Source organism: Canis lupus, chromosome 3, assembly GCF_011100685.1.
Source record: "Canis lupus familiaris isolate Mischka breed German Shepherd chromosome 3, alternate assembly UU_Cfam_GSD_1.0, whole genome shotgun sequence".
Taxonomy (NCBI): domain Eukaryota; kingdom Metazoa; phylum Chordata; class Mammalia; order Carnivora; family Canidae; genus Canis; species Canis lupus.
Genome location: NC_049224.1, coordinates 50,267,274 through 50,285,587, shown reverse-complemented (window position 1 = coordinate 50,285,587; position 18,314 = coordinate 50,267,274). Strand labels below are relative to the sequence as shown.

General features: G+C 41.9%; 1 protein-coding gene across 10 annotated transcripts in view; it reads right to left on the bottom strand.

The window, feature by feature from the left end:
- Positions 1 to 16,485, bottom strand: part of AGBL1 (ATP/GTP binding protein like 1) — a 585,877-nt gene extending 569,392 nt beyond the window's left edge. For 9 of the 10 annotated variants that reach the window (XR_005357034.1, XM_038532775.1, XM_038532773.1 and 6 more), the window contains exons 1-4: positions 15,927 to 15,992; positions 11,974 to 12,182; positions 4,830 to 4,995; positions 3,839 to 3,906 (exon numbers count right to left, since the gene is read on the bottom strand). Coding sequence is in view for 9 of the 10 variants with exons in the window: in XM_038532775.1 (XP_038388703.1) it covers positions 3,839 to 3,906; positions 4,830 to 4,995; positions 11,974 to 12,182; positions 15,927 to 15,945 (462 nt within the window). In the remaining variant the exon portion in view is untranslated. Of the gene's footprint in view, positions 1 to 3,838; positions 3,907 to 4,829; positions 4,996 to 11,973; positions 12,183 to 15,926; positions 15,993 to 16,342 lie in introns of those variants that run through there. The other variant, XM_038532779.1, reaches the window with a different exon arrangement.
- Between the last annotated feature and the right edge of the window lie 1,829 nt (positions 16,486 to 18,314).

Sequence of the window (18,314 nt, the reverse complement as noted above, 5' to 3'; positions counted from 1 at the left end):
GGACTTAGGCAGAGCCTTCCAGACCTGGGGAGGGGTTTGTCACTTCCTGCTGTCCTTTACCTCTTTGTACATTTACATTCACCCTGTCACTATGGGTCTTTTCTTCATTGGGCTGAATAATCACAGAGCCTTTATTTTTGTTTCTAGATCATCATTTCATGACAGTTTAATGGTGAGGGTGATTCTCCTCCCAACACCTCTGATTTTCCAGAGATTATAAAGTCTTCAAAGAAAGAACACCAGAAATCAACTTGTCCAGTCTTCTCATCTTTCCATGTCTCTCTTGGACCCAGTTTCCCTAATGAAGTAGGAGAGAAAAGCCTACTTGTGTATTAGGAGAATATTTGCTTAGTTAAGGAAAAACCTGGTGATTCTGAAGGTCTGGATTAGTCTTCTTTAAGTCCAATAAATATGGACAATAAATGTTTGTACTATCAACCAGGGTATGAGGAGGAAAGAAAATGCAACATGTTGTCCATCTTCTGGAATTTTCCTCCAAACTTTAAATAAAAGAGAAATAGATTTTATAAGGTTGATTTCATGGTATTTTCAGATACAGTGCACACCAGATCTAAACTCCTTCACCTGGTTCTAGAGATCCCATCAGTCTTGTCCTTTGCAGTTCTATCTATCAGTTCCTGCTTGCCCCCACCCTCTTGGCTGCAGCCTGAGCTATGCCCCAGAGTGGTACCAATGAAATACAGTCAGGCTACTGAGAAGAGTCTCTCCACCAGCAAGTAAGGTTGGTGTGTCTAGAGTGAGGAGCATCACCTAGCCCATGAGCTGCAGCTTAATGCATTCTACATGTGGCTAGGTAACCTACTTAGCTTTACAGCAAGAGTTGACTAACTATAACCTACTTTTGTTTTTGCAAATAAAGTTTTATTGGAACACAGCCACACCCATTCCTTTATGTTTTGTCTGTGATCGGTTTCTCAGTATGACAGCAAAGTGGAGTAGTTGTAACAGAGACCATTTCTAGTCCCCAAAGTTCTGTATCTTGGTCTCTGAATCTCTAGGCACGAAGGTGGGTTCTTCCCTCTTTCTGTATTGCTTATAAATACCATTTATACTTATTCAGGGATGTGCCTGCTTCTGCATCCTCACAGCAACCCAGATAGGCTTCGTCATTTAGGATTCCGGTACCCATCTAATCCAGATCATGATTTCTGGCCCTTCTTCCTATAGTAAGACCCTTTAGATGTTGTTGACTCTCTCCAGTCTTACACTTAAGCTCACCACCCTTTGGAAGATGGTGATTTGAACTCTGGTAGGGACAATCACCAAGTTCATTAGACTGAAAATCCTTTGAAGATAAAAAATCTGTGTTTTGTTTGCTTTTGCATCATATCACCATCCCCAGGAATTTAGCCTGCTGCCTCCCACATGTATCATGGCCAAGAAAGTACCTGAAAGAAACAAAAAACTAAAAAGGAAGAAAAAGAGGGAACAAAGGAAAGGAGAACTTGAATTCATTCTGTCATCCTCTTCTTCAGAGTTTGTCCATATCTAATGGTTGTGTTCATGAAGAATAAATAAATAAATATATGTAATAATATATAATATAATATAAATTTTATATATATATATATATATATATATATATATATATATATAGCCATGACCAACATCTGATCTGTACTTCTTATAAGTTTCTCTCTTATGTTGACACTGAGTTTTCAAAGAAAGGCACCCAACTTTCCATTCTTAAGACCCTTTACAGACAAAAGTTCCTTTTCATCCTTCTTTCTAAACAGCTGATCCCAATTATTAACTAAGATTTTTCAAATGAAAAGGCCATCAGTTAACGGCCTGGATCAGATCTATAACCAGAAATAAACATTCCTGGCTTCTTGCCCACATTTCTTACAGCAAATGCTTCTGGGTTCACAAAGGAAAAATCAGTTTGCTAGAGTGCCGGTTCCCTTGCTCTTTTGCAATACCCCAGAATCAAGCCGTGATTCTGATGTGCCCCATTTCTCTATAACTCACGCTCATACACTGACTTCTCATCTTCTTCTTGGCTTGAAGGCTTTGACAAATAATTTCCAGGCCCTGACCAATTTGTCTTGTGCTTCTTTCCCAGCTGGATTTGTTTATTTGTTTTGGTTTCACTCCACCCCAACCCACCATCATCTGCAGCACAGGGAAAAAGGAGACTGTGTGAATGCTCTCCATCCCATGCTGCATGAAGTCAGGCACTGGCATGCAGCTTGTCCTTGAACATCAGATATAGGAGGTGATTGACACTCTTGCATCAGACATTCAGTTATCTAAGAGCAAGTAAGAGGGTAGGGGAAAGTGGCATTGATGAACGATCACCACAGCACAGTATTATTCAAATAATTCAGTGAGTACTCAATCGGCCTGTGCTGCCAAGCCACAGCAAAGATCCAATTTGCTACTGATGACTTCAGAAATGATTCCATTTATCAACAAATCCTGAGAACACTGGAGGGTCAATAGTAGTCTTAACCTAGAGACTGAGAGGGCTGAGCAATAGCCTCTATGAGTCTGCTGCCACCATCTTATGAGGGAGAACTCAGGAAGTCTCTTTCTCTTTAGATAGGTAGGGAGGGAGGAGGGCAGGGAAGAAAAATAGAAGGGAGGGAAGGAAAAGGGGAGGCAGGTGGATGGATGGGTGGATAGATGGATGGATAGATGATGATAGGTAAAAAAAATAGATGATAGATTTTTTTAATTCAGGTTTTATATCCAAGAAGGTTATAAAAAGTAGCATTTACTTCTCAGTCTTATTTTACAGATGACAAAAGTAAGGGACTATAATTTGAAGGGGCTGGTTCATGTCCATGTCCACTAACAGAAACAGAAACAGAAATAGAACTCACAGATACATTATCATTATTCTAGAGCAGTAATATATTGCCCCCCCACCCAAGGACATTTGGCAATTCCTGGAGACACTTTGGGTTCATGACCTGGGTGGATGGTGGGAACCAAGAGGAAGGTGCTGCTGGCATCTAGTGAGTAGAAGCCAGGGGATGCTGCTAAATACCCCACGATGCATAGGATATTCCCCCCCCAGCAAAGAATTATCTAGTCAAAATGACAAGAGTACTCAGATTTAGACTTCCTTTTCTAGAAATGCAGTCAGTAAACTATGTCCCATTGCCTGTTTCTTGTCAATGAGAGTTTTACCAACACATAGCCATGCCCTACCATTTACTTATTACCCATAGTTGCTTCTATGCTGTAACAACAAAGTTGAGTAATTGTGACAGAGACTAGGTCCATAAAGCCTAAACTAATTACAGTCTGATCTTTTACAGAAAGTTTGCTAACCTCCACTCTATATATCATGGGTATTTTGGGATAGAGACCAAAGGTACCACTCGCCTGCTAGCCCGAGTGTACATTATGCACCTCAAGTGAGCACGATTCACATAGATTCGGAGGTAAATAGAAGCATGCAACACAGGGTCCTGAGAAGAGTGGGTAGACAAGGAGAGTGACTTGTGAAAATAGGTGAGATCTACCAGAAAACCTTCCCAGGAAATGTTTTCATGGTGTCTTTGCCTGAATGTCATTCGCACTAATTATACATAGCAATCTGAACTACCAAGGGTCTCTCGAAAGCTCATCCTGACAGAATATTAGTGCCTTGGTAATGGATGGCCTCTGACTCTACAAGACATTGTTCTGGACCTACCAGGATGCAAATCAACAATGGTTGAGCACCACTGTCTGCCAGGCACCGGATTGGAAGTACAAGTGTGTCCTTGCGATTTACACTGCTCTCACTAGGCATAGAGAACCACATTTCCCTCTAGAAGATGTGAATGTGGAGATCACTGGAAGTGAGGGCTGGTGTACCTACCTGCTCTTTTACATCTTCAGAGTCTGAATCTTTATCCACTTCTTCATCAGCATCATCTTCAAAATCCTCTGGGTGGAGAAAAAGGAATAAAATGGATGAGGTTTCCTCCATGCCTTGGATTTGGATTCTCACCATACAGTGGCTAACACTCCTTTTTTGTCATAAATAGGGGCTCATTATGAAGTGCACAATCTCCCAACACGCTTTAATACTTACTGGTACATGCAAATCATATACATATAGGTATGGGGAGCACTATATCATGAAGTCTACATTTCCCCATATCGAATACAGAATAAAACAGCACATGAATACCATTCTGGATTGCCCCACCCAATTGATGACTATCTATGCAAACATTGCCAAAGTCTAGAAATCACAGGCAAAATTCACTGTAATTTAGCACCTTGACTGACTCTCTAATTTTGATAAGACAGGGCTTATTTACAACAAAACACCATAGAAAGCATCCAGTGCCATGTGGCAAGACAATGCCTATGGAAAATCTGTTCTGTGAAAGGAGGGCAGAGTTGAAAAGCATTAGAATCTTTTGACACCAAAATCTTCACAGAGATTGAATAACCATACTTTCAAGCATTTAATATGACTAGCATGGGGTTGTAAATAGCAAAAGTTTTATTTGAAGTTCATCCTTAAGGCAAATTAATTCCACAACCAGTCAGTACAGTAGAGAGCCTCAATCATGGGACTGTGAATACATTTTTTAAAATTAGTTGAGATGACTATACAGGCATTCAATAGCCACCAGGCAAATGGCAACAGTTAATAATTAAGAACAAAATACGTGAGCTTAGTATTTGTTCATTCTGTATATGAAAAGCTTGCTTTTTCATACATTTCTCTAATTAGCTTATTGGACATTTACGGTTAGCCTGTAAAGGCATTGTTTTCTACTTTCATCCACATCACTCTGAAATATTGCCAACATGCAAAACTCATCATAAAGCTCATAGTTACCCACTGAATTTACCTTCGGTTAGAACACATGGAGTTTCAGAAGGGATGCTCCCAGGGACAGAGAAGGTATAAGCACTGGTAGCTGTAACCAAGGGAAGTGTACTCTTTGGGTAGCACTGCCTCAAGATCTGAATTATGATGGAGACGACAGGCTCCAAGTCATTGTCATCCAAGCAGTTCTGAACAAAGAAAAGACCGTATCAGACACTGACACCTTACACAGGGTCCCCTTGTTAGATCAGTGTTTCAGGTAATGAATTACACACATGGATGGTAAAGATCCTTAACGTAGAATGTCTAATTGGAACATCCCTATATAGAATTTTGTCTAATACAGAATCTTCTTCGGCCCGGTGTATAATCTGCATTTTTTTTCTCTTTTTCACAGCTCATAGGTGATTGGAAGGAATTTAGTCTGAAAGGAGATTTAAAAGTTTTCCAGAGAATTCTGTGGCCAAGGCAAGACATTGTCCAGGGGAAGAGGAGGTGAGCATCTTCCTTCAGTCATCCAAATGTCATTGTGAATTATCGCTTAAATTAGAGAATGAGTAGCCGAATTGATGGAAGTCTTACTTTTCCCTTTCAGCTATTATCTGAATAGAAAACCATAAAGGAAAGATAAAATATGAAATCAGAAAAAAGACAAAGTGAATCCCAAGTACCTAAATTAAATAACATGCCTCTTCTCAGAGTCCACAGTGTTGATCCCTCTTGGTACCTACCCAAAGCAAAGGAAAATTGGGTTTGCAGATGTAACATTTTGATACTGATGGAACCTGACAAGACCCTTCTTTTCAGACACTTTGAAAAATGCAAAAACAAGTTTACTAAATTGAGAGGGAGCGTTGGGAGTAGTTCAGTAACTCCTTGGCAAAAACTAAGCCATTTTCCTTAGACTCCTAGCAAATGCTTTGTCTACTGACTTCGTACAGAAAGTTGACAAGTGTAAGCTTCTAATTTGATATTCCTAAGGGGTTCCAAGTGACCTCTAAGGCCACAAGACATAGTAGTAGATATAGAGGATGTTGAGCACCTGCCACAGGAGAGGGTGACTGTCTGTGATGATGCCTTACTATGGTATCTCCAGGTCATTATATGCAAGCAGCTCCACACATACACACACACACACACACACACACACACAAAGGAGAAAAAATTAAATAAACTTTTATCCATGAATTCAAATATCCAAATGATTTCAAAACATATTGTTTTAAAGTAAGCCCAACATTCAAATCAGGAATGTTTTAACATAATCAAGAATGCTGGGACGCATGGGTGGCCCTTCCGCTCAGGGCGTGATCCTGGAGTCCCAGGATCAAGTCCCACATCGGGCTCCCTGCATGGAACCTACTTCTCCCTCTGCCTATGTCTCTGCCTCTGTCTCTGTCTGTATAAATAAATAAAATCTTTTAAAAAATTATTTTAAAAAATGTTATTTTCCCTATGTGTGCTCAGATGTTACCCATGAGGTGTCCTGAACCAACAGCAGGAAACATTCTTCATGGGAAATGAATCAGTCCTTCATCTCTGGGACTGGCCCAGTGATTTACAGTGCTTAGGGAAAAGTATTAGTACTGGAAAAAGTGATACCTGAGCATGGGGGAGGAGGAGAAGGGAGATAGATATCTCATCATGGGTCATGTTCTGAACTCATTCTTAGGAGGTACAGAGCCAAGGACAAGCCAGGGAACTCAGTCAAAATTACCAGCATTTTAGAAACCAATTATGTCTGTAATTGCCACCAGTATCATTACTGATGAATGTGACAATAATGTGTTTCACTCTCCATAGGATGGTACAGGGGCAAAGTGTGAGGAGGGATGGAAGCAAGTGCACCTGTCCTGATAGGTTGGGCCACACTATGAATTGGAAGGTTAGAGAGGATATTAAAATCAACAGAAACCAAGGCACTAGGGTTATAGTGAATTACTACCTAAATTAAGTTGGTAGTAAACACTGTAGTAGACACAGTCTGTGGAAAACACTTAGGAATTTTAAAATGATCTTTGCTTCCAAATAATAGAAATGCCTAGACCCATCTGGCAACATTTCCCTAGTGTTAACAGATAGATACTATGGCAAGGCCAGGACGAAGGTGACACAAGGGAAGCACTCAGGATACAAAAATGTAAGGGGGTGCTCACTCTCAGCCTCTTGCTATTGCAGAGTTGGTACTTGTTCTGTGTACCAAAGATGACAAGACCCAAAGAAATAGGATCCCTGTGAACACATGTCTCAGAATTGGGGGCAAAGGTGAAAATTTTTGGCTCACTTTTCCCATCACTTCCATTAATACACCTGCTACTTGGAAAAGATAATGAAATATGACAGTGTTTAACATATGCAATTCACAGTTAACATCTTTGAATTAGCTTTGAAATAACAAATACACTACTTCTGTGATACCTTGGCAAGTGAGAAGAAAGTAACTCCTCTTTATTGGCGGTTTTGCTTTTCCCAGATTTCAGTTACCCAAGGTCAACCACAGTTTGGAAGCTGATGATCCTCCTTCTGAAGTGTCACATCACCTAATGCTACATCTTGGTGCCTCACTTCATCTCATCACGTAGGCATTTTATTACCTCATATCATCACAAAAAAAAAGGGTGAGTTTAGCATAATAAGATATTTCAAGAGGGAGGGCCCACATTCACATAATTTTTATAATATGATATTGTTGTAATTGTTCTATTTTATCATTGTTGTTGTTGGTAATCTCTTGCTGTGCCTAATTTATAAATTAAACTTTATCATCGGCATTAATGCATAATAAAAAAAAACATAGTGTATATGGGTTTAGTACTATCTGCAGTCTCAGATATCTCCTGGGGGTCTTAGAATGTACTGCCCTGGAGAGAGGAGACTACTGTATAGCACACTTCTCAGATCCTGGAGCAAGATCACCTGATTTCAAGTCCTAGGCTGATGATCACTAACAGTATAACCCTGGCAAGTTGCTACACCTCTCTCTGCTGTGGTTTCCTCATCTATACAACAGAGATATTAACAGAACCTCTCTCATAAGGATATGTGTGAATTAGAGTTAAAATAGGCAAAATGCATGCCCAATACTAAGCACTCAGTAAGTGTTTGCTAGCAAGATGTCAGCAGGCATCACTAAGCTCCTAAAATCTCCTAAGAATCCAAAAGGAGATCCCAGAAGGCCACTGCTACTCAGTACAGAGCCCAGGTAATGACCATTACAATAAGAAAATAAGACACTTTAATGGGAAAGTTCAGGAATCCCAGGCTTAACTTCCAGTTCTCCCAACTAGCCAAAGCTGTCAGTGTCTCTGCCCAAGCGCCCGTGGGCTAACCCCCACCTTGCCCTCCTACCTTTCCCTCCTCCCTCCTTTGCCCTCAGATACTCTCCTGCCCAAATGGCAGCCAGAATGGTCCTTTAAGGTCATAAGTCAGTTTAATGGGTATAGAGTTTCAGTTTTGCAAGATGAAAAGAGGTCTAGAGATTGGTTATGCAACAGGGTGGATGTACTTAATATCAAACTGTACACTTTAAAATGGCAAAGATGGCCAACTTTATGTTGCACAAATTTTATCACAATTTTAAAAAAGCATAAATCATATCAGGTCATTCTTCTGCTCCAAACCTGATAGAAATAAAATCTGCATTTCTCTTCATGGTCTAGAAAGTTCTTCCCTCCTCTTTTTCCTCATCTTTATCCTCCCTCTCCTCCTCCTCCTCTCCCCTCTCCCCTCTCCCCTCTCCTCTTCCTCCTGATTCTTTTTTTTCCCCTCATCTTTCACTAATTTTGGCATCATCAGCATCGTCATCATTAAAATTTGCAAATAGCACCAAAATGACATCACTGGATCCAAGGTTCCCTAGTTGGTCATCCAAGGACTCCAGTGCCTTCTCTGTCAGAAGAGGGACCAGTCTGACTGATGGGCAGCTCAAACCAGTCCAGGTGCTGTGGTGCTGTGCTCACATAATCCAGCCCAAATGCTGGAGGCTCCATAGGCTAGAACAGCTGACACACAGTGCAAGTCCGGCCTCTGCTCATATCCTGTGTCCACTTCTAGCAGGAACCAGAGGTTGGGAGCTTGGTGTGAATTTGTTTACTGAATAGTTGAGGTTTCCACTGACCTACTGAGAAACTGCTTTTAAAATCTTGCCTGCAGGGGCACCTGTGTGGCTCAGTCGGTTAAGTATCCAAATCTTGATTTCAGTTCAGGTCATGATCTCAGGGTTGTGGGATCAAGCCCTATGTTGGACTCCACACTGAGCATGAAGTCTGCTTGAGATTTGCTCTCTCCCTCTCTCTCTCTGACCCTCCCCCTGCTCACATTCTCTCTCTCTAAATAAAGTAATTAATAAAATAAGATAAAATAATAAAAAAAATAAAATAAAATAAAATAAAATAAAATAAAATAAAATCCTCCTTGCAGAACCAGACTCCTAACTGCAGAGAACACCCTGCAGGGTCACCAGAGGGGAAGTGAGTGGTGGGTGGGGGGATAGGTGATGGGGATGAGGGAGGGCACTTGTGATGAACACTGGGTATTGTACAGAAGTTCTGAATCACTATATTACACACCTGAAATTAATATTACACTGTATGTTATTAACTCACTGGAATTTCAATAAAAACTTTTTTTAAAAGATGAAAGGAAAAAAATAAAATGAGGCCATTAGAGTGGACCCTAGTGCCACATGACTGGTGTCCTTATAAAAAGGGACATTTGGATACAGACATGCACACAGAGAGAACAGCCTATGAATATGGAGGCAGACATGAGGGGATGTTTCGACAGGCCAGAGGTCACCAGCCTGCTGTGACCAGCAGAATCCATGAGAGAGCCTGGAGCAGGTTCTCCCTCATGGCCTCAAGGGAACCAGCCCTGCCACCACCTTGATTTTGGACTTCTCACCTCCAGGACTGAGAGTGAATAAATCTCTTCAGTTTGTGGTGCTTTGTTATGGCAGCCTCAGGAGACTCATATGGGGAGGTTCCTCACACCCCTCTGGGCTGTGACAATTCCCTAGGAAGACTGAGAACTCACTCAAACTGTAGTAGTTGCAGTTATGGTTTATGAGGACTAACAATACAGATTAAGATCAACCAAAGATCAAGAAGGGCAGAGTGAGGCTCAAGCCACTAGGACACTGCAGACCCAGTTGCTAATAAACAACACACATTTGTTTCTCACAGTTCTGGAGGCTGGAGGTCCAGGTTCAAGGTACCAACAGGTTCCCTGTCTGGTGAGAACCTGCTTCCTGGTTCACAGATGACCATATTCTCACCATATCCTCACATGGAACAATGACCAGGGAGTTCTCTGGGGCCTCTCTTTGTAAAGGCATACATCCCATTCATGGGGGCTGCACCCTCATAAGCTAATCTCCTCCCAAAGGCCCCACTTCCCCATATCATCACTTAGGGCAGTATGTTTCAGCATATGGATTTGGGGGACACAGACATTAGTCTACAGGACCAGGAGAAACACCAAACATGAGATAGATAGATGATAGATAGATAGATAGATAGATAGATAGATAGATAGATAGATGATAGATAGATTTTATATATATTCTGCTTCTAGGCTCATAGGCCATTTCATGCCTATGCTTCACTTCCTACTTTCTCCACCTTCTTCCTCTCACAGATATGTACTTCTAGAATCACTGTCTTTTTCCTTTTTTGCCCTTTTAATTCTTCCTAACACAGAGCAGAGAAACAGCAAAGAGGATAGAGGGTGGAGGAACTGGGAGTGCACGAGCCAGTGTCGGGGGCATGAGCAGGCATCAGCAGTTGGAGGGGGTGTCTCACTAGAGATCTGGGGGGATACAAGTTACAAAGTATGGTAAAGCTTGGAAAAATGCAAAGCACTGCTTCATCCAGAGAAGCAGAATGTTCAGCACAGCTCTTTCATGACTGAGAGGCTCTGAAAGCTGTAGTGATGGAGAGAAACCCACAGGTGAGAGCAGACATAAAATTAGATGTTGGTGGCAACCCAGTGCTATGTCACTCTTCAGACGAGAAGAAGGTTTGGGGAAATGCTGGGTTTTTTAATAGGAAAAGTCTACAGATACCACGGTTGGAAAACAGCACTTTCATTGGCTGTTTCATTGCCTTGGATGTACACAGGTAGAGAAAAAGTGTAGGGTGTCCAGAGAAGAGCAAGGAGAATGAGGAAGGGGGTGTAGAGATGAGCTAATGTGAAGACAGTGGGGAGCATGATGCACGTGAAGCATGGTTGCTGTGGACCCCCAGGAGAAGGGAATGAGTAGCTGATGGATATTTGGGAAGCATTCACATCCTCTGTAGAGAGGGTGTACATAGCCTCACACTATCATGTTTAAATTAGTCCTAATCAAATGCAACTAAGGAATTTGTTGCTAGGGTTGAAATCTGGGAAACCACAGATGACATATTCCATTGCGGTGGAGAGAAGTAACAGCCCTTGCCTGGGATGCTGTTCCTCCTGAACTTGTCATGACCAGCTTTTTCAATAATTCAGGTCTCAGCTTAGCTGTCACCTGCTCAGAGAAGACTTGACCTCTCCAGCAGAACACGTTCTCCCTCCACCTATGGGAATCACCATGGATGGCCTGACTTGATTGATGTCACAGAGCAATATGAAATTATCTTTCTCATTGAATTCTTTGCTTCCTTGGTGTCTGACTCTCCCACTAAAATGTTTGCTCCATAAGATCAGGGGTCTTGCCTGTCATATTCACCTCTAGATTCCGCAGTGCTAATTATTCTAGTAACTGCCCACACTCATAAGGCAGCCAAGTCATCACAAGCACTCCATTAAATACAAGACATTTGTACATTAACGTATTTAGGCCATGCAGCAAACTAGATTTTATTTATTTCCCTCTTGAAAGAAAAAAAAGAAGAAACTTGAGGCCCAGAGGGTTCGGGTGACTTCTCTAAAGTTTCACAACTGCAAGTGCCAGGGCTGGGATTTGAACACTGTTAACCACTGCACCACACAGTGTGTAACCAATAAACACATATTGACTAAATGACTCCATCAGTGCATGAGTGAACAAATGAATGAGGCTTTGAATCCAGAACCTCTGCCTATAGCAGGCAGCAAGAAAGGTATTGAGGTTTATGCAGCTCTGTTCATCAGGAACCACCCAGGTGTCATCCAACTGCAGAGGTAATCCCAGGGTTAATTACCTCTGTGGTGCTGAAGAGGATCTCCATGCCCTGGGCTGCAAGGAAAGCCTCCCTGCCAGACCGGAGGTTGGCAATATGCTTGAGGCAGAGCAGGAGTGCCCGGCGGATCAGCACATAGGTGTTGGCAGCGTCATGGCGATGCCAGTCCTGATGCAGTTTGAGCAAGCTGGTGACGTAGCCTCTGTTCACAGCCCTGCGGCTGTTAGACTCTGAAACCAATGGAAGAAGGTGATGTCAGTCACAGGCTCTCCTGGCCACACCTGCCTGAGGATGCCCCAGTGTACCTCCCTCAAGATACTCATTATAAAGGGACTAAGAATAACTTTCCATTGGGGAAAACTGGCAGATGTCACCTTAATCAAGTGATCAAAGTGAACATCACTGTGTGTGTTGCACTGAGAAAAACACAGCATCACTTCTATGGCATTCCTGCCCAAAATGCATAGCCTGAATTTAGCCATGAGGAAAATCAGCAAACCCCAAATGAGGGGCATGCTACCAATCACCTGATCAATACTCTTCAAAAATGTCAAGGTCATGAAAGGAAAAAAAAAAAAAAAAAAAGAAGGGAGGGGAGGGGAGGGGAGGGGAGGGGAGAAGAGAGAGCTAAAGAATTTATATAACATGTAAGTACAATACAGGATTATTATTTAGATCCTGAGCCAGAAAACAATTTTTGTCCTTTGCTACTACAGGGCATTAGTGAGGCAGTCAGTAAAATTTGAACAAGGTCTATAAATTAACAGTATTACATCGACATATATTAAATTGTGGTAACTTGTGCTTATGTAAGAGAAAATCCTTTGTTTAGGAAACTCACAACTGGAGAATGTGAATGTCTGTAATATATTCTTAAAAAGTTCAGGAAAAAAATACAATAACGTGGGGGAGGGTGAAAGAATGAATGAGAGAGAGAGAGAGAGACAGAGAGAGACATTTCCACCAGATTTCCATTCCTCTTCCCTAAATCTTAGCAGACTTAGGGTATCATCACTGCGTTGAGTAAATTACAAGACTTAGTTTGGAAAGAAGACACTGAATGGGACATGATAGCCAAAAGGCTGTGTACATCACAGAAGTGTCGCGTGTTTATCTTAGGGAGCACGGAAGCAGCTTATGGATAATCAAGGTCTGACTCAGCCCAAGAAAGGAATTCCTCATAGTCAAGGCTATCCAACAAGAGGATGGACTCTCTGCGGTAGGGGTAACCAGGCACAATGTTCAGATGGTGGAAGACCAGCCAGCAGGGACGTGGTCTGGGGCTTTCTTCCATCTGATGCAGAAACATAAGAGAGGGCTTTTATTTTTCCCTTCACAACTTCAGTTCCACAATTTTTCTTTCATAACTGAAAGGATCCTGGTGGAGACCTCCCATGAGACACACCCTATAGGATAAGTGCAGGATGTCCTGATTTTTCCAGGGTATGCTTTAAATTCTCATAGAGGAAACACAGAGGGAAGAATAGTCCAAAATATTTCTCTCAACAGTTAACATATGCCCTTTCCAGCTTAACCTCCTTGGGCTACCAGCATCATGGACAAATGTGTCCCAGCCCAGATCTATCCAGCAGGTGGTTGGTCACCCCTGCTCCTACGAGCAAAATGCACTGCATTACCATAACCGGCTGACTCTTAGTACGAATGCCCAAATCTTGCAGCTCTGCACTCACTGCTGCATTTCTCCATTATCCAAACCATTCACACTGGCTTATGAGACAATATAGGCCCCTGGCCGAGTGTGTGTGTGAGAGAGATCCCCTGAGCTGTAATTGGAGAAGCAAAATTTCAGCTCAAAGTCAGATTTTTCCCTAAGACCATGTAAGTGCACATAAGTGAAAAAAATAACATAAAAATTCAGCACTTTATTCCGGAGGGGTTTTCTTATATTAAAGGAATTTTTTTTTTTCTGCGAGTTTGTCAAATTCTAAATTGTCAGGCTTGGCTGAGCCCCACTGAGATTTTTGACCCATTTGTACAGTTTTGTTTTGTTTTGTTTTGTTTTGTTTTCACTTTTACAACATTTCATTCAGCCATGACCCTGAACTGAGAGTGATGAGCTTTATTTGCCCACTGATGTGTTTGTGGAAGGTTTAAATCTCCTTCATTACCTCCTTTACTGAATTATTCTTTTGCATCAAAAATATTTCTCTCCTTGGTTGGTCTCAGCTACAAAGCACCAGAGTTCTTTACTGCCTAAATGAGGTTCCAGCCTATCCAATATCTGATTTTTAAAAGAAAATGGGGATTAAGTAGGAGGTATTAGAGTATTGCCTCCTGGAAAGATTCCAGAATGGCAAAAACAGTACACAGAGGCCCCATGGGCACGGAGAGGTTAAGGACTTTAGGTCTTTTATCTATTTTAAGGATAGGAGACTAATAATGTATTATCTTAATGACCTTCATCCCCTACTCTTCTTGGGGGAGGGGGGCATAAAGGGAAAAAAAATCTTTAATTGTCTCAGAGAAAAATCTTTTATCAAATCCTAATGATTTTATTCATGATTTCCTGTTAATCCTCAACAAGCTGCCATGTTTACTAACATCTAAAAATCGCTATACCTCCTTCCCCGCCAACTCTACACCAGTCAATCTTTCCCTGAGACTGGCTTGCAGTTTTGCAAAAGTCAATATGCCTCTAAAACCGGACAAAAGGAGATTCAGCAAACTGAGGAAGAGCAAATGTGGAGGAGAGCCAAAGAATGAAATGAGGGTCACCGAGATCAGTGATGTGCAGGAGTTCTAGAAGATTTGAGAGGGATCAGCACCTGGCCAAATATCTAGGAGAAAATGTTTCTCCTGGGTGAGCTCAGGATTTGGGGCAGGAGAGGACTCCAGGTTCCCCAGCCCTCTTCCCCTCTTCAAAACAAATCTGCAGCACTTAAGTCTGTTTATATATAAAGGGATTCCTCCTAAGATTTTCTTGGAAAAAATTCCTGCTCCTTATTTTTTTTTAACTTTTCCCCAAGTAGATTGGTTTATCTTAACCAGTAGGAGGATGGAGCCAGGGTGGACAGAGAGGAGCTCTGAGCTCAACATTGTGGAGGCCGAGAAAATTAAGGCCATTCCACTTTAAGTTCAGCGTTATCACAGGTACAGCCATCCCAGGCCCCTGTGAATAAGAGCTGAACTTTACCTTACTTCAGTTACAGGAAGAAAACAGTTTACAGCTTATCGTCCTAGAAAGCCCCATATTAGAATAAAAACAGAGCCCAAGCCAGTGGCGGGAAGCCCCTATTAGAATAAGAACAGAGCTCAATGCCCTTGAAGGCCCCAAATCAAAATGTAAACAGAACTTGAGGAATTGCTCCAGCCCTTCTGGACGTCCCCTAGACCAGTCCTTAAAACTAAGCTGAAACCCACCTCCAGGTCCAAGTCCCTGCTCCCCCGCGTCGGGTATACTTGGACCCAAGCTCGAGCTTGTAAATAAACCCTCGTGTGTTTGCATCGGTGTCGGCTCCTTGGTGGTTTCCCAGATTCGCAATCTTGGGCACAACAAACATCTCACCCCATACTCCCACCCCATCTCAATGGCACTCTCAGTGCCCAATCTCCATCTTGCCCAATGTGTTCTCTGGTCTGCTTTCCTTTGGCAAATTCATGAACTCAACTTTGACCTTCCCTCCATTCATCCTCTGATATTCTACTGCCTCTGCCTCTCCAGATTATATCCTCCAGAGTGAGGTCTCCTTTGTGAGATGTGATCAGTCTGAAATGTGACCAAGTAATATCCTATAATATTATGCAGCAGATTTTTATACTCAGGTAAAAAGAAAAAAATAATAAATAAGTAGAAGGGAATAGGCCAAGATACCACTAGTACTTATGGAGGGGGAGGAGAGTGAGGATTCTATTTGCTTTAGACTTTTTACATTTGATTTAGGCTTTTCTGTAGTTCATATTCCCCATATACTCTACAATGAGCTCTGATAATCAGGAGGGGTAAAAAATGTTACCTTCAGGCTGGAGGTCCATAGACTGTTGATTGTGTCATGCTGTAAATGCCTGTGGGCAGGGCCAATTGTCCCCAGGTTGCCATAGCAACCAACTCACCTTTTTTCAGTCTTCTCCCCTCCTCTTCAAAAGTGAATTACCTGCCTACCCCCTGAAGGCACTTGAGGTCCTGACCACCTCTATAAAGATGTTTGTCTTTTTTTTTTTTTAAGATTTTATTTATTTATTTAACAGAGAAAAAACACAAGCAGCAGGAGCAGCAGATGAAGAGGGAGAAACAGGCTCCCTGCTCAGCAGGGAGCCCCCAATATGGGGCTCCAACCCAGGACTCTGAAATCATGACCTGACCTGAAGGCAGATGCTTAACTGACTGCACCCCCCTAAGATGTTTGTCTTTTAAAGAGGAAAGTCTACACACCTTCAAGACTCAAAGATGGAATTTCTCCTGGGAAATATTCAGCCTCATGACAGGCTGGTGAAGAAATGCTCCGTGAACCAGATTATTATCCCTGCTAGCAGCCCACTCCTCTGCCACTGCCCTTTGGCAAAACCAAAGGAAATTTTATCTCTGCTCTTTATTTTCCATATCTGGAGATTTCATCAGCCCATTTAGGGTGAAGTGATGACTTCATAGAGGCCATATGGAAACCTGCAGCAGAGCAATGAGCCAAACAACAGCCACGGCTCTCAAATGAGACGGACAAATTAGTGCAGACTCTAAACACAACTTTCCCACGGTCATGTACACACCCTGCATGGCCTCACTGGGCCTGCTGTCAGCTGCCTTTTGGGACTCCTTGTACCTGGTCAGGAACTCCACTGTTCTAACTGCATGGCCTTGAACATGTCAGCTCACTGTTCTATCACTAAGTCTTTATCTGAATGACAAAACTAATAACATCCCTTCCTTGGGAGTTGTCGAGAAAATTAAATGAGATAATACACATAAAGTTGATAGCTTGATCCCTGGCTCATAATTAGCATTTGATACCTGTTGCCTCTCATGACTCATTATCAACATGATAAGCAAAATCTATTTATTATCCCAACTTGCCCTCTATTGTTATGGACAACAAAGTGCCAAAGCCTCAGGATATGAACATAGTCTTTTTGGCAGCCTCATTCAAGAGCAGGAATTCCAGGATCACAGAGCTGTTGGTTTGAATTTTGGCTCTACCAGTTGCTAGCTGTATAACCTTCTTTAAGCTGATTAGCCAGCCTGAACTATATTTCCATCTTCTGCAAACACTAAGGCAAGATGAAAAAAGATTAATTACAACATTAGCCTTACAAGTCTATTATAGGGAATGAATGCATAGCATAGCACCTGGCATAAAGCATGTGCTCAGTAAATGACAATTCCCTTCTCCATAAGGATGACATCAAACTTGACATATCTTTCTTTTACCAGTGGCAATTGCCCAAGGAAAACCTTCTGAATAAATAAAATTTATCAAGTTTCTTCAATTTCCAAGTAATGTGACTGACTTCTCATCTCAAAATATCCACCAGTTTTACATTGTTGCCCATCTGTCCTTAGGCATCCCGATACAGACACACTGAGGATCACACCTCACTTTATCCCAGAGGTCCATATGGAAAAGTCCATAGTGTAGACCCTTATTGTTCCTCTCTCAGGCAAAAGTTACCTCAGCTCGGTCCCCTGATACCTAAGCTTTTCTAGAGGACTGATTAGCATTCTAAGATCCTCTTGATTGATAATGTTCAAGTGGTTAATATTTCACCCTTGCTTTGGATAAGGTACATATGAGGAAGAATGAGCACAGGGATTCCAGGCTCCCATCACTCTTGAGACCAGAAATCATCTTCAGCCACACAACATACTATGACATTACCATATCAATAAATTCTTACCCAGGGAAATTAAACAGCCTCATCATTTGTTTCAAGAACTTAATGAAAATCCATTCATACAAACTATTGACAATTCAGCTAGTCCTTTTCAGGGCAGTGGCCCCTTCTCAGAGCAGAAGACAACTTAACTGGGCTGATCAAACTCCCATTTACTCTTCAAGTTTTGCTTCCAAATCCTCTCTGTACTGTGTGCCCCAACTCTGAGTAATGACATCACAAATATTGCCTGATCTCAATCAGGACTCTACACTGAAAGACCCACTTTGGACACAAGCATACCCATTCTATAATAACCACCTGAGAAGTCTGCCTTGGGAGATATTATTACATCGAGGTACTGGTGACATCAACCACACTAAACAATAATACACTTGCCTTTGCAGCACATTACTTTAGTGGTCTTTGCAGGGAGTCAATTTAGAAGATACTTCTGGACAAAGCAGCCTTTTACCAAGACTTATAAATCATATCATATGAACAACGAGCTGCCTACTTTGCCATTAAAACACCAGTTA